Here is a 16,813-nt window from a genome sequence, read left to right as displayed (position 1 = left end):
GCTTCCAGTGAGAGTCAGATTATACCATCTCCATGTTCCCTCTGAGTTCTGAAATTCTAAAAATTTTGTCTGAAATCAGGAAATCAATCAATGCCTTTCAATAATATGCTGTTTCCCTGAAGAAACATAAGGAGAGGGACTTCCGGCCAAAGGATCCATTTCATTATAAGCCTCTAATTAATGCTTGACTGAAAAAACCCCACAAATAATTACCAAGAGGAGACATTCTTGAAATTCGCCAGGAAAGGTCTGTTTTTGCTCCAGGGCGGGAAGGTTTTAGATCCGGGGTAGGCTGAGGGCAGGCAGTGGCATCACCCGGCAGGAAGCTCACAGCCAAGCCGACTGGTGGGGGTGGGGTGTGATCTTAGCTATCTCTGCAGGGAGAGCTTTGCTGCAGGATTGGATACTTGGCTCTGGCAGCAAGTCAGTAGCCCAGCAGAGAAGCTAAAAATCACATTCAACAGAAAGTCAGGGGAAAGTAGACCAAAAAATAATTGGAAATTAAATAATCTTATACTAAAGAATGATTGGGTGAAACAGCAAATCATAGACATAATTAATAACTTCACCCAAGAAAACAATAATAATAAGACACCAAAATGTATGGGATGCAGCCAAAGCGGTAATAAGGGGAAATTTCACATCTCTAGAGGCCTATTTGCATAAAATAGAGAAAGAGAAGGTCAATGAATTGGGCTAGCAACTAAAAATGCTAGAAAAGGAACAAATTAAAAACCCCCAGTCAAACATTAAACTTGAAATTCTAAAAATAAAAGGAGAGATCAATAAAATTGAAAGTAAAAAAACTATTGAATTAATTAATAAAACTAAGAGTTGATTCTATGAAAAAACCAACAAAATAGACAAACCCTTAGTAAATCTAATTTAAAAAAAGAAAGAGGAAAATCAAATTGTTAGTCTTAAAAATGAAAAGGGAGAACTCGCCACTAACGAAGAGGAAATTAGAGCAATAATTAGGACTTACTTTGCCCAACTTTATGCCAATAAATTCGACAACTTAAATGAAATAGAAGAATACCTCCAAAAATATAGCTTACCCAAACTAACAGAGGAAGAAGTAAATATCCTAAACAGTCCCCTCTCAGAAAAAGAAATAGAACAAGCTATTGACCAACTCCCTAAGAAAAAATCCCCAGGACCAGATGGATTTACATGTGAATTCTACCAAACATTTAAAGAACAATTAATTCCAATGCTAAATAAACTATTTGAAAAAATAGGGATTGAAGGAGTCCAACCAAAATCCTTTTATGACACAGAGGTACTGATACCTAAACCAGGTAGGTTGAAAATAGAGAAAGAAAATTATAGACCAATCTCCCTAATGAATATTGATGCTAAAATCTTAAACAAAATATTAGCAAAAAGATTACAGAAAATCATCCCCAACATAACACACTATGACAAAGTAGGATTTATACCAGGAATGCAGGGCTGGTTCAATATTAGGAACACTATTATCATAATCGACTATATCAATAACCAACCAAACAAAAACCATATGATCATCTCAATAGATGCAGAAAAAGCATTTGATAAAATCCAACATCCATTCCTAATAAAAACACTTGAGAGCATAGGAATAAATGGACTTTTCCTTAAAATAGTCAGGAGCATATATTTAAAACTGTCAGTAAGCATAATATACAATGGGGAAAAACTGGAACCTTTCCCAGTAAGATCTGGAGTGAAGCAAGGTTGCCCACTATCACCATTATTATTCAATATTGTATTAGAAACACTAGCCTCTGCAATAAGAGTTGAGAAAGAGATTAAAGGAATTAGAATAGGCAATAATGAAACCAAACTATAACTCTTTGCAGATGATATGATAGTATACCTAGAGAACCCCAGAGATTCTACTAAAAAGCTATTAGAAATAATTTATAACTTTAGCAAAGTAGCAGGATACAAAATAAATCCCCATAAATCCTCAGCATTTTTATACATCACCAACAAAATCCAACATCAAGAGATACAAAGAGAAATTCTGTTCAAAATAACTATTGACAGCATAAAATATTTGGGAATCTATCTACCAAAGAAAAGTCAGGAATTATATGAGCAAAATTACAAAAAACTTTCCACACAAATAAAGTCAGACTTAAATAATTGGAAAAATATTAAGTGCTCTTGGATAGGACAAGCAAATATAATAAAGATGACAATACTCCCTAAACTAATGTATTTATTTAGTGCTATACCAATCAGACTTCCAAGAAAATATTTTAATGATCTAGAAAAAATAACAACAAAATTCATATGGAACAATAAAAAGTCGAGAATCTCAAGGGAATTAATGAAATAAAAATCAAATGAAGGTGGCCTAGCTGTACCTGATCTAAAATTATATTATAAAGCAGCAGTCACCAAAACCATTTGGTATTGGCTAAGAAATAGATTAGTTGATCAGTGGAATAGGTTAGGTTCACAAGACAGAATAGTCAACTATAGCAATTTAGTGTTTGACAAGCCCAAAGATCCTAACTTTTGGGATAAGAATTCATTATTTGATAAAAACTGCTGAGATAACTGGAAATTAGTATGGCAGAAATTAGGCATGGACCCACACTTAACACCATATACCAAGATAAGATCAAAATGAGTCCATGATCTAGGCATAAAGAACAAGATTATAAATAAATTAGAGGAACATAGGATAGTTTATCTCTCAGATTTGTAGTGGAGAAAGAAATTTGTGACCAAAGATGAACTAGAGACCATTACTAATCACAAAATAGAAAATTTTGATTATATCAAATTAAAAAGCCTTTGTACAAACAAAACTAATACAAACAAGATTAGAAGGGAAGCAACAAACTGGGAAAACATTTTCACAGTTAAAGGTTCTGATAAAAGCCTCATTTCCAAAATATATAGAGAACTGACTCTAATTTATAAGAAAGAAGCCATTCTCCAACTGATAAATGGTCAAAGGATATGAACAGACAATTTTCAGAGGATGAAATTGAAACTATTACCACTCATATGAAAGAGTGTTCCAAATCACTATTGATCAGAGAAATGAAAATTAAGACAACTTTGAGATACCACTACACACCTGTCAGGTTGGCTAAGATGACAGGAAAAAATAATGATGAATGTTGGAGGGGATGTGGGAAAACTGGGACACTGATGCATTGTTGGTGGAGTTGTGAATGAATCCAACCATTCTGGAGAGCAATCTGGAATTATGCCCAAAAGGTTATCAAACTGTGCATACCCTTTGATCCAGCAGTGTTACTTCTGGGCTTATATCCCAAAGAAATACTAAAGAAGGGAAAGGGACCTGTATGTGCCAAAATGTTTGTGGCAGCCCTGTTTGTAGTGGCTAGAAACTGGAAATTGAATGGATGCCCATCAATTGGAGAATGGCTGGGTAAATTGTGGTATATGAATGTTATGGAATATTATTGTTCTGTAAGAAATGACCAGCAGGATGAATACAGAGAGGTTTGGAGAGACTTACATGAACTGATGCTAAATGAAATGAGCAGAACCAGGAGATCATTATACACTTCAACAATGATACTGTATAAGGATGTATTCTGATGGAAGTGGATTTCTTTGACAAAGAGACCTAACTCCGTTTCAATTGATAAATGATGGACAGAAGCAGCTACACCCAAAGAAAGAACACTGGGAAATGAATGTAAACTATTTGCATTTTTGTTTTTCTTCTCGGGTTATTTTTACCTTCTGAATCCAATTCTCCCTGTGCAACAAGAGAACTGTTCGGTTCTGCAAACATATATTGTATCTAGGATATATGGCAACATATTTAACATATATAGCATTGCTTGCCATCTAGGGGAGGGGGTGGAGGGAGGGAGGGGAAAAATCGGAACAGAAGAGAGTACAAGGGATAATGTTGTAAAAAAAAAAAAAAATTACCCTGGCATGGGTTCTGTCAATAAAAAGTTATTATAAAATAAAATTAAAAAAAAAAAAGAAACAGAAGGAGAAGAAAGGGGAAAGGAATCACAATAAGTCTACTCTTAGTCTTTATGTGTATGAAAACTAACATGAAGAGGAAGGTAGAGGCCATAGTATCACCCTTATTGATAGATGCAAAGCCTAAGAGACAGCTTAGAGCTGGAGCAGAATAAGGATCCCTGGTATAGCCCCAGTTCACGGATGCATGAACTAATAATGATGTTCACAAGATGATTGTCCCTCATTAAGAATGCCACCAGCCCACATGATTCATGTAGTGTGGGTAAAATGTCTTTCCTTCAGGTATACAGCAAAGCAAGCAGCAGCTGAGAGAGGACTGGCTTGCCTTCTCAGCCTAGTTCATCCATCCTGGCTAGGCTCATGATATAGAATGAGTACTATAAAATTAACACTCACTGGAATTCAGGAATGGACAAAACAACTTTAGTTTAAAACCCACAAAAGAGACTGCTACTTATGATAAATGTAATCTAGGAAACAAAGACTTCATCCTACAGGTACAGGGACCCCAGAGGTCCTGGATTCTAAAGAGGTGGCCAAGGACTTGACACTCCTGACTTCAAGCCTGAGAAAACAAATGAAGGGTGAAACAGGCAACTAAATTGATGTTTTGGAATGAACATGGATTGAGGATGGGGAATAGAGAGGGGAACCTGGCACAAACATTCCCAAACCCCCATCCTTTACTTAAAATTTTATTGATATTTTTTCTATCATTTTCATTTGTAAATCTCTCTTGCTCTTACTACCCTTCAAGCTATTCCCTGAAAGAAAGGATAAAAAAGAAAGAAAAATAAAGTCCAACAAAACCAACCAGGACATAAACTGAGTCTGACAGAATATGTAATACTCCATAGCCACACTTTTCTACCTTTGCAAAAAGAGGGAGGTATATTTTCTCATTTATTCTCAAGGACAAACTTGGTCATTATAATTATACAATATTCCAAACCTCAGTTCTACTAAAGAATCACTCTAAGTTCAGACCCTTCTTAAATGACTTTTCTAACAAATGACTAATTTTTGCTAGGGATTTTTTGTTTGTTTTATTTGGTGGTTTTTGTGGCCAGGTTGGACAAAATTCCCAGTAATGAAAGCACAGGAAGTATTAATTCATTTCTGACACCTAAAACATCTCCTACTCTAAAGAGCCACTGATCAACTCACTCTAATGATTCCTGGTGTCCAGACTTCATATGTATATATATAAGAACCACTTTTAAGTACAAATCACCCAATGCACTGGCATTGTATTTAGTCACTCAATGACTAAATAGGCAGAAGGGCTACTGGTGCAGTCACAGTATCAATCCAGAAGCTCAACCAAAACTGGAGAAATATTTTCAGAGGGTGGACTTCTTGAAAGGCAAGAAGTAGTATTAGTAGTATTCTGGGGATTATAACAGAATTGACTTTCTCCCCCATCAACTTTTGAAAGCTAGTAGACATTGACTGGCACAACAAAAAAGGAAGGCCTGGAGCCCAGATCTACTAGTCAGTAGAACAGCTAGGATTTGAACACAGGTTCTCTGACTCTTTCTCAGTGCTCTTTCTACTGTACCATACTGCAAAGAACACTAATGCAAAATGAAGAGAACAATACAGGAAATTAGGGAGGAGTAAAAATGGATTCCTCCTACTTCTATAGGTGATTCTCAAAATCAGTTTGTGAGCTAGGGGAATGGAGGTGAATTTAATAACGTGTATTTGGGAGGAGAGGTATTATCACTACCATCCCCATTTCACCAATAAAGAAACTGAGGATTGAATTCTCTTCCTCGCCCAAGTGAAAGAGACCTTTCCTGAAGTCCTTCTTAGATAAACTTTTATACACTTAGCTCTTCTTAGCAACACAGTGATCAAACCAATTCTAAAAGACTCATGATGGAAAATGCTAATCCAGAGAAATAAATACCTTTTTACTTCTTTTTCTTTCTCATAGTTTTTCCTTTTTGTTCTCTTTTATCCTTCTTTTATAACATGACTAATGTGAAAGTATTTTTAACATGACTGCATATGTATAACCTATATCAGAAAGCTTTTTGTTTTGGGAAGGGGTATTAAAGGGAGAAAAAAAGTTGACAATCAAAATCTTATAAAAGTGAATGTTGAAAACTATCTTTACATGTAATTGGAAAAAAATGAAATACTATTAAGTAAAAGGGAAAAAAAGAAACAAGGTTTGCAGGGATTAAGTGCTTGCCAGGATAGCATAGCCAGTAAATGTTTAAAACAGAATTTGAACACAGGCTTTCCTGACTCTCAGTCCAGGTCACCAACCACTATGATACCTCCAGACTAAAAATAGCAGAATCAAATGCAATACTCCTTGTATTCTGAGATGATGTACTTCACACAAAGTCCCATCTTCTACAGATCCCTCACAAACCACAACCAGGTAAAGTAAAAGAAGAATCAGAAAGACCCAGGAATGGATACTAAGGAGTGGGTGAAGAGAGGGAGAAATGACCCTAAATTACATTGCTTCAGGAAAAAACAAAGCAAGGTGACACATCTGTGTGCTAGGAGGTCACAGATTACAGGTCAGAGATAAAAGGAGTGCAAGAAAAATTTTTTTAGCAATAGGAAAAGTGATTGTGCTAAAATCTTGACCATTGATAGAACAAAACCTCCCCTAATGTTTGTGTCAGTTCAAATCCCTCCTTCTCCAGGAAGTCACCTAACTTACTTACTGTTACTTACTTAGTTACCGTTGTAACTAGTCCAAAGAAATTTTTTTCTGAATTTCTTATGGCACTTACTTGATAATTCTTGCTCTTGCTTTATATTGTTTTCATTGAAATGGTATTTATCAGCAAATTATCAAAGATATAATGGATAATTCTGATTACTTTTGCACAGACCAGAGCAATGCCCCCAGAGGAAAAAAAAGAAATGGTCCAACAGAGGAAAAAAAAAATTTTATATCAAATTATCTGATAAGAACTTGGTACTCAAGATATATAAACATTTAACAGTTAAAGAGAGATATGCAGATACACACACGTATGTGTGTGTGTGTGTATATATATATATATATACACATATATATATAATACACATGTGTATATACAACTAAAAGCTAATCCCCAATAGATTAATAAAAGATATAAAAAAATCTATAAAAGAAAACTATTTCTAACCACCTAAAAGAATATTCCAAATCATTAATAACAAACATGCAAATAAAAACTATTCTGAAGTTTGCTTTCAAATTGGCAAAAATGACCAAAAAAAGTATTTTGGATACACAGCAGGGGCTCAGTAAATACTTGATGACTGACCACCAAAAATTAATGACAGCACTCTCTTCCCTCCCTTTCCCAGAGCTTCTCATTACCTGCATAAGTATTGGCCTGCTGCAGGAGCTCCGTGCAGGTATGCACATCTGCAAAAGCTCTGATGCCAAGACAGTTGGTGGGATGTAACTGAGACTGGAGAAAATCACAACAATTTTGCCGGACGTCCATTAGTTGTAACAAACTAGCTGCTGGCAGCAGCACCTGAAGAGAAGAAATAAAGGTTGCTAATTGAGATACCTGAAGTGCATTCCTGGGATCTCCCAGACCCCAACAGAGAATTAGAGTAATAAAATAAAAGCCCCCATCTTTCTTCATTCTGGACACAGGGCTCCCATCTGAAGCAGGACCAAAGGAACATACCAATCAGTACTCTGGGTCCGACACTGCCTTCTTCTCCTGTTCTTTCTCCACATTAGGGAACAGAAACTGGGAGAAAACTGCAAAAACTGAAAATATTCACAAAGCAAGGGGACTGGCCCAGGAGTAGAACATGCTGGCACTTAATTGAATGTAATAAGATAGCAATAGATGCTACCTTATAAAGAGGATTTTTTTTTTTTAGCTCAGAAAAAAAGGCCATGTTGACTATAATATCCATTCCCTTTGACGTAGAGACCCCACTGCTAAGCATATATTTCAGGGAAGGCAAAGATTGAAAGAAAGATCTTACATACAATAAAATATTCCTAGTATCATTTTTTTATGATAATGAGGGACTAGAAATAAAGTGGATACCCACTGACTGGGGAGTAGCTAAGAGAGGAAATAAATGACATAAGGAAATGGAATATTACTCGTACATTAATAAAGAATAGATATAGGGGCAGCTAGATGGCACAATGGATAGAACACCAGCCCTGAAGTTCGGATGATGGGAGTTCAAATCTGGCCTCAGATACTTAATACTTCCTAGCTGTGTGATCCTGGGCTTCACTTACCCCCAATTGCCTCAGCACAATAAAAAAAAAAAAGAAAAAGAAAAAGAAAGAAAGAAAAGGAGAGAACAGATATAAAGAATTCAAAAAAGCAAGGGAAGATATATGAACTGATATTAAATGAAGCAAACAGAGCTAAAAATACATACAATATAAGGTAAACAAGATAAATGGATAAGACAACAACTAAAAACACTCCACTAAGTAATATACAATTATAACAACCAAATTTGGTGCCAGAATAGAAATGAAAGAATATACTTCTTTTCCCTTCTTTGAAGAGGTGGGGAACTACAGATGCAGAACATTGTATATGCTATTTATGAATAAATGAATAATGATAAATATGAGAGCAGAGTATTCTCTGTTGATAATCTGATTAATTTTTACTGAACTGTCTTTTTTTCTCTTTAATTTTTTATACTTTGTTACAAGTGATAGCTTGTTGGATAGGAGAACGATATACTGGAAATGAAGGTGATCTTAAAACAAAAGATATCAACAAAAATAACAAAGGGAAATCCCTCAGATTTTAAACTAAACAAACCCAAACTAAAGAGAAATATGAGGCAAAACTCAGGGTCATGTGGTCTACTCAAGATCCCAGATTCCCATATTTTCTCCAGTGCTCCCTGATGCCTCACTCCTGTCTATCCTCCACATAATCATCTTTCTAAAGGACAAATATGGTCCTGTCACTCCCCATGCCCCCTTATCCAATGTCTTCCCCTAATCTATTCAATCAATTTAAGAGGTTCCCGATTGCCTCCAGGTTAAAATATAAAATGCTGCTTGCCTTTTAAAGACTTTCATAATCTTCTTATTTTCCAGTCTAATTATATACAATTTATACCCTATTTTGTAATCCAGCAACAATGCTCTCCAGGCTGTTCCTCACCCATGACACCCCCCAAGTCATTTTCACTGGCTGTTCCCCAGCCCCTTCATCTGCTTCCTGGCTTCCTTCAAGTCTCAATTATTAAATCCCACCTACTACTTGAAGCCTTTCCAGATCCTTCTTAATGAGAATCTTTTCCTCATCCCTAATTTAGCTTGCTGTAGCTTGTTTGTAAGTAGTTGTTCTGCATGGTATCAACCTGATTAGATCATGAGCTCCTTGCTGTGTTGGTGGGATTTAGTTTTAGCTTATATCTCTGTATCCCTAGCACTCAGCACAGTTCCTGGAACAAAGTAAGCACTGCATAAATGCTTGTTGATGGACTGACTGACTGACAGAGCCATCCTCATCCTATGTGTGTCTTGACAACACTGTGCTAACTCCATCCCCTCAGGATCAAGTAAATAGAAACCAGAAGCTCCACTTTGATCAGTGATGCTCAATTTGGAAAAGGATCATAGCTTGGAAATATCTTCCCAAAGAACAAAACTAAAGAGCAGTTTGATTTAAGCCTTCTCATTTTTTTGTTCCCCTCATTCCCAAAGAGCAATTATTTTCTTCCAATAACAATCTTTTTATTTCTAGGCTGGTGGTTTATGGTCCATTCCTATAAGAATTGGAAGTTCTGAGGTCAGTTAACCATTTCCATTCAGGAGGACTCTGATTATGAAAATACCATCTCTGATGAATTTATTTCCTTAGGTCAGGGCACTATTTATTTCTGAAGTTATTCAAATCTCTAACTCACGAGAGGACTATCTCTTTTCCCTTCTCTTGTCAGGAGCTTCCAGCTGTTCAGGATAAAACTTTTTTTAAGTTTTATTAATTTTGAATCTAATTACAAAAAAAAAAAAAAGAAGAAAATAAAAAGAGAATATTCCCAGCACAACATAAAAAGAAGATTCAATATAAAACCATGAATTTTCATTTCACATAGTTTACTTTTTTTTAAACCATGTAACAAATATTGTACATCATTTTCAAAGCTACTCTGCTTTTCTGTGCTTCCTTCTAAATTTTTTTTTGTTCGCTGCCTTGTACTTTTTTCTCTACATCCATCCATCCCCATCCTCCCTAGAGAAGGCTATCATTAGACACAAATGTAAAACCATACTGTACATATTTCTATTTATCACTTCTTTCTCTGGAAATGAAGAGCATCTTCCTTCTTAGGTCTTTTCATCACTAATTGACGTCTATTGTCATCACATTATGGCAACAAAGTCATCATAATGACTTAATCATAAAGTTGTTATTAAAACAATATTGTTATTACGTACAATGTTCTCTTAGTTCTGCTCACTTCACTCTTTATTATTTCATATAAATCTTTTCATGTTTTTTTTAATCAACCAGCTCATCATTCTTTATAGAGCACTAATTTTTTTTCACAATCATACATCATAACTTGTTTAGCTATTCACCAATTGATAGTCATTCCCTTAATTTACAGTTCTTTGCTATCACAAAAAGAAATTTATATATATATGTATATATAATATATATGTTAATATATATATATGGGGTTCTTTTTCTTTTTTCCTAATCATCTTGGGAAACATACCTAATAGTGATATTGTTGAATCAAAGAGTATACACAGTTTTATAAGGTAATTTTGTTTTTGTTGTTTTTTTTTCAATAATTACTACCTTATGATATAGTTTAAAAGCTGGTACTGCTAAACATCCTTCCTTTACATGTACTTTTTTCATTAATTCCTTTAATATTCTTGAACCAAAGCTCTACTTTCCCAGTGTTTACCAACACTGTAAGCCAAGCAAAGACTCCTTGATCTTTCACAAACTAGCTGCTTCCAAAGTAAGGTGATTTTGCTCCCAGGAAATCCTAAACTTCAAATAGAACATCTCCTTGATTTACTGTGATTATGTCTAAGTGTCTGCCTTTTTTGGGGAACACATGGATTCAAATCTTGCTTCTGACACTAGTTTGGTAGCCTCTGAACTTCATAGCCTCAGTTTCCTCACTATAAAATGGGAATAACATGGCTTACACATCACAGGATTTTTGTGAGAATCAAATGAAATTCAATATGCAAACTGCTTTGCAAACTTGATAGTTTCCTATAGATTCCAACTATTGTTTTATTTATTATACAGCTTTTGCTGTATAATAAATAAATTGATCCTCTGCCTTTGCCTCTTTCTCTCTCTCCTATATCCCTGTGCCACAATAGGACAGCCACCAATTAGCAGTGTGTCCTTGGGTGTTTTCTAAGTCACTGATTCATTCCAAGTGGACACAGCCAAATCACTGAATCAGTCTCCTCCATCCCCCACTGCTCCATCCCCATCAGGAAGCCATAAAACAGGAAACTCAATTAACCTGTAGGCTTGTTCAACAGATTTCAAAAAAGATTAGTCTTCAGTCCTGCTGGCTAAGTTGGGATATCATTAATTATTTCCACCCCTTTTTTTACAAACAGGCTCATGCTTACACACAGAGAGAGGATAGAGAATCAATCATGCTCCAAATTGAAGAATTGCAAACACCAAAATGTTTCTCCTTGATTTAGGATGTGACAGAAACTTATTCTCACTAGGACAGCAATGCTCTCAGTTACTGAAAGGTAGAATAAGAATGACCTACCCTATGATGGAATATCAAGCTCAACAAAGGGGATAGAAGAAAGTGTGAAGGGATGTCCTGCTGTAATTCAGAAAATATCATGGTGGAAATAAAAAGGTAGGAGATCTAGAATCCAATCCAGACTCTATCCTGTTCTGGATATGTGAGTTTTCCTTTTAAATTCCTCTAAGGAATTTAAATCAGTTCATATCTCTGATCTTTTGTTTACTTATCTACAAAACGGGAGTAATCTCACCTGCCTGGCAATGACTTTTGGACAAAAGGATTAGCTTAACTAAATTCAGAAAGGTTCTTTATTAGGTTAGCCACAAAGATAGAAAATTTTCAGTCACAGCAATTCTTGAAGACTATCTGAAAAGATAAATTAATGAATATTCCTTCTGTGTTCTTTGGTTACACTTTCAGGTGCTCTAGACAGACCTACCCCTATAGTCTTCAATTTCCCTGCTGCTTAGAAATCATACTAAGGAGACAAAAATTATAATCTGACCTCTTCATTCTATTTGGTTCTGCCTCTGCCTGAAAACATTCCCTTTGGCTACTTCTTAAAATAAAGAGAGCTGTGGCTTCTCTAATTGCTTGTTCCTACTGTTTGATTTTTAGATGGTAATTATGAGTCAAAAGCCTTTTCTCTTCCTTAGAGGAATTTAAAAGGAAATTAGGAGAGGAAAGGATAAGAGTGTGGACTAGACTACTAAAATAATAATAACAATAACTCATTTTAAATAATGCCTTAAGTTTTCCAAAGTCTATTCCTTACTGCCCCAACAAGAAGATGTAGAACATGAGTATTATAATTCCTTTTTTATCAACTGAGGCCCCACGGAGTTACATGACTTGCCTTCAGGACTCAAGCATTCAGACTATCTGACTCCATGGGCTCTCTCTGACTTATAGCATCAACTCCTCCTTAAGAGTCAAAATGGAATCTATCCTGCATATTCTGAAGGCTGGAAATAGAGTAAAAAGGCTAATTACATTGAGATCTGAGGAAAAAATAGAGCAAAGTACCTAATGACTACCTTCAGTTTTTCTGTTGTCAGCTATAAAATATTAGTACTCTGAAGAGAGAATTTATCTTGATATAAACAACTGGAACATTTTTTTCAATAGTTTCATATGTGTGTGACTCTTTGGGACTCTATTTGGGGGTTTTTTGGCAAAGATACTTAGAGGTGATTGCCATTTCCTTCTCCAGCTCATTTTACAGATGAGGAAACTACAGTTAAAAAAAAAAGTTAAGTGATTTACCCATAGTCACACTGCTAGTAAGTATCTGAGGCTAGATTTGAAATCAGGTCTTTTGAGTACTCTCCTGCATCACCTCGCTGCCCTATGTGGCACATAGTAAATACTAATACTTCCTATCTATTTTTGTTTATTGGTCTACAAGGGCTGAATGTTCTCTGCATCAGGCTTGGAGGGGGCTGGTTTATTTTTCAATTAGATTCAATTCAACAAACATTTGTTAAGCACATTATTATGTATTAGGCACTATTCTAGGTGCTAGGAAAGAAGAAAAGAGGGCAGGGCAAGACAGGGTAAACAGGGCAGGACAGGACAGAACAGAAGAGCAGATGATAAGAGAGCAGAGGACAGGAGAACAGAAGACAGGATAGGACAGAATAGGAGAGAATGGCAAAAAAAAAAAAAGGACAGTATGGGAGAGCAGAGAACAGATCAGGACAGGACTAGGACAGGAGAGCAAAGGTGAGTATAAGAGAGCAGAGAACAGGACAGGAAAACAGCACAGAGTGGGAGAGCAGAGGAAAGAATGGGGGAGCAGAGGACAGGATGGGAAAACAGAGGACAGAACAGGACAGGATAGAACGGGAGAGCAAAGGACAGAATGAGAGAGGACAGGACAGGACAAGACAGGAGAACAGAGGACAGGAGAGGACAAGAGGGGACAGAAGAGCAGAGGATAAGAGAGCAGAGAACAGAACAGGATAGGACAGGAGAGAAGACAACAGTACACAACAACAACAACAGAAGCTATGATGTTTAAATTGTCACCCACATGACTTTCAGAAATGGAAGTTTGCCACAGGACAGAAATCATTTTGCTCACTATAATGATAGCATTATAGTTCTTGGGAATGACCCTTGCCTATAAAAGACAGGGAAGCCTGCCTCTCCTCTCTATTGGCCTTTCCTTCATTTTTTTTATTTGTGTGCCATTCTCCAGCTCTGGCTTTCTGCACTCCCTGACAAGAAAACAGAGCAGAGGATATCCCGTCACAAAGTTTGTTTCCTTTAGCAATAACAGAAGGAAATGCCTGCCTTGGAGTGCACCAACTTCTGATATCCCAGCAACCACACTCCATCACTCCATTCAGGGCACAGTAGCTGGGCCAGTAATGATGATCACAACCTTGCTACCACATCTAACTGCAAGATAGGGTCAAAGCTATTCAGTCACCTCTGCCAACATGCTATACTAGGAAGACATAGGATCAAAAACTGTGGTGAAATAGCATGGTACAATCATAAGACTTGGCTCCAGCTCTTCTGTTATCTATGGACACTGAACAAGTCTGTAGGTTCTATTTTCTCATCCATATATAGACTGAATAACTTCTATGGGGACAACCCTAAATTGATGATCCTATAGAAGCCCCTCTTAGTATTTATTAGCTATATAATCTTGGGTAAGTAACAGCCCAAGGTCAAACAATTTTGTATTATCACCATTCTTTTGAAACTCTGCTTTCCTACTCTATTAAATGGAAATAATACTTGCATACCTCATAGGATTGTTGTAAGGAAAATGCTTTTTTTTTTTTTTAATCATGATTTTACCACCACAGCACCAGCTAAAGCCAAACCACAAAACATTTCTTCATGGAGAAGGAAATGCTCTAATGTTGAGTAAACTACATAAGTTCTCCAGGATTTATGTGACAAGAAACAAGTGATTCTCTTAAGTTATTCAACTAAGCTTACTTCAGCCCTAAATATTAAGGCTTTATTTGTCCACAATATTTTTTTCTCTGAACTCTTCATGGCAGGGAATTTTTGTTTTTATATATCTCAGTAATAGCACAATTTTAGAGTCCTGCACATAGAAGACCATTAATAAATGCTGTTGAATTAAATTGGAATTAGACCCTAAGACTTCTATCTTCAGAGATGCTATTACAATGGTTATATTAACTGGGAGGAGAGGAGATCCTTGAGGCTTTTCTCCCCATTCTCCCCATTATCTCATTTTAACCTTTCCAGTACTGTTTATCAGATTAACTCAATCCTCAGGGTCAGACATGTAAATATGATATATTTACATGTAAGTACATATACGTAAATTTTAAAGGGAGTAGGAAAGAGAATAGCAACTCCTCCCCCTCCCCCCTCACCCCCACCCAGAGGCAGCACAAACCAGGGGCACTAGAAAAGAGCTGGATATTTTTTTAAAGAAAATGAAAAGTAATTTAGAAATATCTAATGAAATAAAAATATATTTTTTAAAAAAGAAAATGAAAAGAAATGCAAAAGAGGACAAAAACAACTAGTGCAATTTTGACACTGCCTTGTTTGGTTTACTTCTCTATCTCCATCTGTCTCTGTTCTCTCTCTCTCTCTTTCTCTCTCTCTCTCTCTCTCTGTGTGTGTGTGTGTGTGTGTGTCTGTCTGTCTGTCTCTATATACACATATATATTTATTTATATATTTATATGTACACACACACACACACACACACACACAAATACACACATGTATTTTAAAGATACATGTAAAATAGTCCAGAATGTCTATACACATACCCAATTACTTATAAAATTCTTGCTTCTTTTTTATATGTTGAAATTTTGGTTTTGCTAATGATTGATAAATTCACAATTTATGAAACAGCTACATAATAAGGAGTCTAGAGCTAAGCAACTGGGAAGAATGGCTTGGGATGATCAATGCTCAGGGATTCAGAACCAATTACCTATACTTTCTTTTTGTTTTTAAATAAATTTTGGGTTTTTTAAATTATCAAACATTTTCCCTTTCCACTTCTCTCCACTGAAAGAAAGATGCAGAGACAGACACAGAGACAGGTCCTTAGAAATTATCTTATCCAATTCTCTGATTTTACAATCAGGTATACTGATCTTTGCTGTGCCTCCCTCATAACAATACCATGAGCATCCAAAGAGAAAGGTGATGTGGTAAACAAATTTTGCAAATTATAAAGCACATACAAATGTGAGCACTTAACTATGACAAACATACAACAAAAATTACTCTAAATTTCACTATCTGACAAAGTATTCAATAATAATAATTATAAAGATCTCCATGTCTAGTACTGAAAGGTTTACAAAGCATTATTTTTACAACAATCCTTTGAGATAGATGATATAATACAAATCCCATTTTGCAATTTAGGAAAGCTGAAACTTAAATATACACATATTTAACCATAGTTACACAACTAGTAAAAGCCAAAGCTAGAGTCTAAATCCATGTCTCCTACTCCCAAATCTACATTGTTCCATGAAAGCATAGGAAGCTCCTCCCCTGGAATTCCAAACCAATGATAGCTGTATTCCTAACAACTAAGCTCATTTCTAAGGCCCCAATTACCTGGACATTTTCTTCTGTCACCTCAATTTCAGCTGTATATATGTAGTCAATCAGCTTACTCAGCGTCTGCCCATCCACATCTTTAATTTCAATCTTCTTGGCTTTACTTTCACTCATGTCACCTATGATTCAAAAACAAAACATGTGTTTGTGGGGCTTTGTTCTGTTTTCTTTCTCATAGTTCTCTGTCCTCTATCATTTGCCACCCAAACTTTTACATCCAGATCTCAGATAAAGAGTTCTTGACCTGGAATCTATAATCTTATTTTTTCCTCATATTTTGATAATTATTTCAAAAAACTTGGTTTTCTTTGTAATCCTATGTACTCTATTTTGTGTTTTAAAAAAAATACTGAGAAGGGGTCCATAGACTTTACCAAACTACTTAAAAGGATTGAAACCACAAAAATAGGTATAGAATCCTTGCTTCTAACTATGACCCTTAAACCTCATCAGATTGTTCCTTTGACCTCTTTACATTTTGACCATTCACTGCTGCCTTTCAATCTTTTTATTT

General features: G+C 35.8%; 1 protein-coding gene across 3 annotated transcripts in view; it reads right to left on the bottom strand.

Annotated features, from left to right (window-relative positions):
- The window catches only part of KLHL3 (kelch like family member 3), a 177,089-nt gene that overhangs the window by 108,007 nt on the left and 52,269 nt on the right, over positions 1–16,813 (bottom strand). For 2 of the 3 annotated variants that reach the window (XM_051978129.1, XM_051978130.1), the window contains exons 4-5: positions 16,297–16,418; positions 7,319–7,481 (exon numbers count right to left, since the gene is read on the bottom strand). In XM_051978129.1, coding sequence (XP_051834089.1) covers positions 7,319–7,481; positions 16,297–16,418 — 285 coding nt within the window. The remainder of the gene's footprint in view (positions 1–7,318; positions 7,482–16,296; positions 16,419–16,813) is intronic. The other variant, XM_051978131.1, reaches the window with a different exon arrangement.

Source organism: Antechinus flavipes, chromosome 2 (genome assembly GCF_016432865.1).
Source record: "Antechinus flavipes isolate AdamAnt ecotype Samford, QLD, Australia chromosome 2, AdamAnt_v2, whole genome shotgun sequence".
Classification (NCBI taxonomy): Eukaryota; Metazoa; Chordata; class Mammalia; order Dasyuromorphia; family Dasyuridae; genus Antechinus; species Antechinus flavipes.
This window is presented reverse-complemented; position numbering and strand designations above follow the sequence as displayed.